Here is a 6,082-nt window from a genome sequence, read left to right on the forward strand (position 1 = left end):
TTCCACGAGATCGTGTGAAGAAGAAAGCACTCGTTTACTGATTAAGCGTAAGCGCTTGCTTCAGTGATTAGGCCTAAGCACTCTTGTACAATTTTAGCTTTCATTTTAGGGTTCGGTTAACTACACTTTTCACGAGATCGTGTGAAGAAGAAAGCACTCATTTACTGATTAAGCCTAAGCGCTCGCTTCAGTGATTAGGCCTAAGCACCCTCGTACAATTTTAGCTTGCTACACCTAGCCGGCATTTCCCACGTTCAATCGACATAGTTGCGTGGCCCGTGCAACGGAAATTTTCACGCCGTAGAAAGTTTCAGAAGTCGTGCGACGAACATGGAGATGTAAAAGGTAAGGTTTGCGTTGGGTACTAGACAAGTTAGAGAGCAAAGGTGCAGACAGTGAAAGTTGTGCATGGCGTATCAGCAATAAAAATTTACGATACCCTTGAAAGATCCTACGCAAACATTTATCGGAAAGTGTTTGTTGCTTGCAGCCGTGCTAAAGATTGTAATTTAAACGGCTTCGTTAACATTTTGTCCTGAAACTATCCTTGCGCAACTTTCCCTGTTGAACGCGCTTCGCAACTATGGCGATCGGTGAGGAAAACTACTTTGTGTAAGAAAAGATCAGTGTCACTCAGCTGCTGCTCCTCGCTGATTGGCCACAAAAAAATTGTTGTGGCCAATCAGAAGCAGGGAACTCGAACGCTTCTGGAACTTTCTGGAACTGGTTCGATTTAACAAATCTAAAATGGTTCAGCGTTGTCTGTACTCAGCGCCTCGTACGTCTGCAACAAATTTTGACCACTGTGATGACGAATATCGTTGTCGATAAGAGTACAGACAACGCTGAACCACTTTAGATTTGTTTCTTACTGCAATATTCAACGCTAAAGCAAGTGTTTATTTCAGAGCGTGACCTAAATCATGACACAAAGAGTAAGCGTTGTCTATAACTTTCTAGCAATGTGATTGGTTTATTTCCCAAAATGAGCGTTCCTGATTGGGTATTACATTGCGTGACAAATTGACGCGGGCATGACGCACGCAGCGTTGTCTAGACTCTTATCGACGACGGCAAATTAGCCAATCAGATTGCGAGATTACAAGCAATTGTGGTAAAAAAGGTTTTCGATAAGAGTAAGTGCCAAGGGGCAACTCAGGAGCTCTTCCCTTTCTTGTAGTGAACTTTCACCTCGAACATTTTATCGTTCCGACTAGCTGCCCCTGGGTCTCCGAGGATGGGAGTTTACCATTTGCACGGAAAATCCGGTTGGAATGGAACGCTCGTAATGCTACCGGATTTTCCCCGGTGTGCCCTTTTTTTCCACGCCCAAGTCTCTCGCAACTGGGTGGAAACAATAACAAATCAAAATGGCGGCAACATCTGCAGTGTCGAAAGGCGGGAAAAGGGGCCGACGTGAACCGGGTCAAGTCGGAGTTTACATATGGTACATTATTTTTCCTGTCATTTGGGTTGGAACGGGAAAAGAGGAATACGTCTGAGGATTTCCATCTTTTTCGGAAACTTTCCGGTGGAATGAGCTGTACCACTTTAATTTCGAACCGGAATTTTCGGTTTTTGTTGACAAATGGTAAACGCTCCCACTCTCCAAGTTGGTCAGGTACTAGTTTCAGACATTCGAAATCCAATTGAAGACACATGAAAGCTACAAAATCACCTTAATGAATGCTCCGAGCAGGGTATTTACCGCACGAGGCACGCTCAGCGCTATTGTTCGCAGGGGCCTTCGGGAACGATCGATCTACGACAATTTATCGGACGCTTTCGTGCTGGGCCGACTTATTACGAAAGTGTCTGCATATCTCAGGTCCCCACAACATGATAACTCTCGTTCCTACGGTGCGTGTAATCCGCGAGTTAAAAAAATGATATTATTTTTTAGAAGAAAGAATAATTTTAACTAGCTTATAAAAATAGTGAACAAACTCAATAACATTACAAACATGAAGTCCTATAAATACTAATAAGCAGGATGGCAATAAAGCAACTAACGGTAAACTTGCGACAATCCTTACAAAATATCAGAAGTTCATTAGAAATACGCATTCTTATAGGCTTAAAAAATATAGCTTTAATTTCTTTTTAAAGTTACTAATAGTGGATCTGTACTGTTGCGTAGATTTAAGGAGCTGACATTCCAGACAGAGATGATAAAGATAATGGAGAGATTCATCATCGCGTTTACTTGAAACAGCAAACGGCTTTTACAAACGGTAAACGCAAAAACGGTAGACGTTACTGCTCGTCATAAAAGCAAGAAAATTCTCATGCACTTTTTTTTTTCTCTTTTGATCGATATCTGTCGCAGACAGGCAACAAATGAGGCAATATCAAATGACTTTGTTTGCTTATTTTTTGCTTTGTTTCATGGCTTAACTCATTATTCATGTCTATGTTTGCCGTTTGCCCTAATCGAGATGGAAATCTCTCCATTTTCATCTTGCGCCACACCACAACACCGGCAACTGCAAGTATGCTCCATTTATAATCGATAAATAAATCTCGACAAGAAACATTTTGTGGTTGGGGACAATACTTCCTGGCGTGCCAAGCTGTAAATGCTTCATCTTCCCCGCTTTAATTGGATTTCTTGTGATCATTTTTCGTCCGTTAAACTCAGTCTTGAGAAGTTGCCTTGTGCTTCCTCGATGGCACTGAAAAAAAGCAAGAAAATAAAAAGTAACATTAAACAATGTTTTGCCTATGCGTCGATTAATACGTGTAGTGAGATGAAGTTCTATGACATGGATCAAAGTGTTTAAAAGAAGAGTCCATAGGTAGCATTCATTCTGCAGATTTTCACTTTGGGCAATTTCAGGTTCAAAGGTCACTAACCGATGTCACTTCCGAGCCACGGAGAATGAACGGAGATGAAAACACGTGATAACTCATTACTGTACTTGAATACAAGATTTCACCATCCATGGTTTTCCGTGCATGTAATGCCATCTAGTCTCTTGCTGGGCGCGAGAATGGTCTTTATCAACAACTATACAACTGGAGCTCGCAGTCAAATTGTTCAAATATTCGACACTCACTTTGCGTTCACTAATAATTGGTAAATTGGAAATTCCAAAGGTAAGGATTAGAGATATTGAAAAACATTATTTTTAAGACCATATATCACCATTGTGTTACGTACCACGTGTAAAAGAACTTTCTTCCTGCCAGCCTATTTTATTTTTTTAAAATAAAACTCCATTATATAGATGTACAAAGCTCTATTCCGGTAAATGATTAGTCAAACGACGACGGTTACGGCGACGAAAACGATACTACAAAATCTAACTTTAGGCTATCCTAAGAATTTCGCAATTATTCCATATAGTATGTTGGGAAAGTATCTCGGTTTAAAGGAAAGGGAGCGAATTAAATGCTCACGTTGTCGTCAAAACCCGGCCTTAATCCGGAAATGTGATTTTTCATCTTTGATATGATTTTCTGATTATTGCAACTCGTTTCTTGTAACACGTGCCAAATGTCCTAGAAATGTAAAACGCACGTGCAGGGCGTGCAGAGCCATTGTCTTTACTCATTAATTAAGCAAATTGTTTTGCTGTGCTTTCGTACAAATGGACGTCCTTGCTTAAGCAACAAAAACGTCCAACTTGTCTCCCAACATTGCTGCGAAACTAGTTGAAAAGCAATGTTGCGCGTGTTACATTCCACGCACAACGGCCGTCTCGCAACAAAAATGTGTTGTAAGTTGCTGCAGCGTGTTGCAGAAAGTAGAGCGGACCTCTACTTTCAGCAACACGCTGCAGCAACTTGCAACACATTTCTTACGTTGCGAGACAGGTTATGCGTGGGATGTAACACGCGCAACATCGCTTTTCAACTAGTTTCGCAGCAATGTTGCGAGACAAGTTGGACGTCTTTGTTGCTCGTATTACCATAGTTTAAGGTGCTGTTACTCTGGACAATTTTTCTGGAAACTTATCTCTCAATTTTTGTTGCGACAAAAGTCCTGACATCGTGAAAAAACGACCGGTGTTGCACTAGTGAACGTTTCTTACAAGTTCTCTCTTGCAAGCCGTTGCAGGACAGATGTTACACAACTCAATGCTGGAAAAATTGGTTGCACCGTTGTGTAAAGCGTTGCGGAGATTGGAAGATTAGTTATAACTTATCTCGCAACGCTCTTGGCCGTTGCAAGGTGTGTTACATTGGTCAACGTTTCGTGCAACTTGTCTCGCCATTGCGTTGCGATACAAGTTGCCCGAAAAATAGACCACTTTCGATATATTAAAATTCAGTCCTAAACAAAAGGCATCATCTCGAGGCTCTTTGGAATAAATATAAAGATTCAAAGAGTTTATTACCCAGAGCCTCGTGAAGATGTCTTTTTTTTAGGACTGAATTTTAATATATCGAAAGTGGGCTATTGCACAGTGTATTCTTGGTTTCAACCGCGTAATCAGCAGTCATCATTTTAACGGAAACCACAGAAATATGCACAAGAATAGATATCTGAACATGGTTTCTGTTTCGTTAAACGCCATAGCCGCGGTGAAGTAGTGTAAACACGAAGTATAGGTGGTTTTCACGTTACCTCATCGCCGCCATGTTGGTGGACGAAAACAAAAGATCTCTCAAAAATAGCTCCTTTTGTTCGTCCACCAGCAATTGTACATTACATCATTGTTATCTTTGTCTCTAGAGATTGGTTGCAAAACACCTACAGAGTGTTTTCACATGACGTCACGGCGGCCATGTTGGTTTATCTAAACAAAGGAATGGCAGCCATGATAGTGTACCAAACTAATCCTCTGGGAATTGAACTCTATTTTTATGCAAATACGTTCTTTTGTTTCAGTAATCCAATATGGCCGCTGGTCACGTGAGTGAAAACGCTCCATAGTCCAAAGCGTTCAAAAACTCTGTATGCAAGGTGGGCCAGAAGACACGTGCTTGACAAACCTCTTTAGTATAATTACATTGGTAATTATTGACAATTCTGTGAGCTGATTGGTTGCACCTGAGGTGATTGTTACGCGATAATCACCCACGCGGTTTTTTTCAAAATGGCCGCAGGCCGTTTAGTCTCGGTGACAGAAGTAGAAATTAATTGTTTTACAAAAAATTCATATTTTTAAAATAATCACCCACGTAAATATAAAAAAACAATTATTCACATCAGGCTCAGTGACAATCGGTGAATAAAAACCTCGACTTCGTCTTGATTTTCATTAGGGAGCTTTAGCAACGACAACGGCGACGGCAACGAGAACGCCACAAATTCGCATATTTTGTGGGAAAAAACAATAGCTTTGCACGTTCTGCACATGCGTTTTTCATTTTTGTCCATTTCTTTGCCGTCGTCAGCAAAACAACAACGTGAAATGACCAACTTTTAGGTTTTATGGAGGACGTCAACACTTGGAGATAAATGTTCATTTTGTCCCCTAAATTAAGCGCCGCTCATAAAGTTTTCATTCCTGAGAGACTGTCATACCTTTGTCATATTAAAAAGCATGGAATAGTCGTGAAGTGATTACAACAATGAGAATTCACGTTTTGATATAACGTTCTCGTTGCCGTTCCCGTCGTCGTTGCTAAAGCTCCCTATTCCCTGATATTCACCGAGCGTGAGGCGATTAATTGTTAAATAATGCAAGGGGAGATCGCGGGATCACATAATTTTTTACAAGAATCGAATAAAAATACTTCGAGAATCGTACCCTTGTGCAGGCATCGGATTATTCAAAGAGGTTCTGTCGCCAACAACGCAAACATGCCCTTGCATCATGTTATTATGGTGATGAAGATGGTACTCTGAAACAACAACAAAAATCATAATCATCATCTTCATCATTTACCGCGTTGAATATCGAAAAATCCATCTGAGTGTTACAAATATGGAAAAAAGCCACCTAGGGAAAAAGAAAAGTCTCTGACCATAGACCTTATTCATAAATGGCGGTCACATTTATAATTCTTTTGTCCACGTGCAAATTAGCCTACCAAGCCTCATTTTAGAGCAAGAAATCTTTTCAATTCACTGTATTGTATCGAGGCTTGGTAGGCTAATTTGCACTTCGACAAAAGAATTATGAATTGA

At 40.6% G+C, this 6,082-nt stretch overlaps 1 protein-coding gene and 1 long non-coding RNA gene across 7 annotated transcripts in view; one reads left to right on the plus strand and one right to left on the minus strand.

Annotated features, from left to right (window-relative positions):
- Nucleotides 1-2,032: 2,032 nt before the first annotated feature.
- Nucleotides 2,033-6,082, minus strand: part of LOC138003411 (uncharacterized) — a 48,057-nt gene continuing 44,007 nt past the window's right edge. For all 6 annotated transcript variants that reach the window (XM_068849468.1, XM_068849469.1, XM_068849470.1 and 3 more), the window contains 2 exons: nt 5,703-5,796; nt 2,033-2,675 (listed from right to left, as the gene is read on the minus strand). In XM_068849468.1, the coding sequence (XP_068705569.1) occupies nt 2,618-2,675; nt 5,703-5,796 (152 nt within the window). In that variant the 3' untranslated portion in view covers nt 2,033-2,617. The remainder of the gene's footprint in view (nt 2,676-5,702; nt 5,797-6,082) is intronic.
- Nucleotides 2,726-6,082, plus strand: part of LOC138003414 (uncharacterized) — a 6,014-nt gene continuing 2,657 nt past the window's right edge. The window contains exons 1-2 of the long non-coding RNA XR_011123532.1: nt 2,726-3,099; nt 4,838-4,912. This is a non-coding gene — a long non-coding RNA (uncharacterized lncRNA). The remainder of the gene's footprint in view (nt 3,100-4,837; nt 4,913-6,082) is intronic.

The sequence above is a fragment of the Montipora foliosa genome, chromosome 5, assembly GCF_036669935.1.
Source record: "Montipora foliosa isolate CH-2021 chromosome 5, ASM3666993v2, whole genome shotgun sequence".
NCBI lineage: Eukaryota > Metazoa > Cnidaria > Anthozoa > Scleractinia > Acroporidae > Montipora > Montipora foliosa.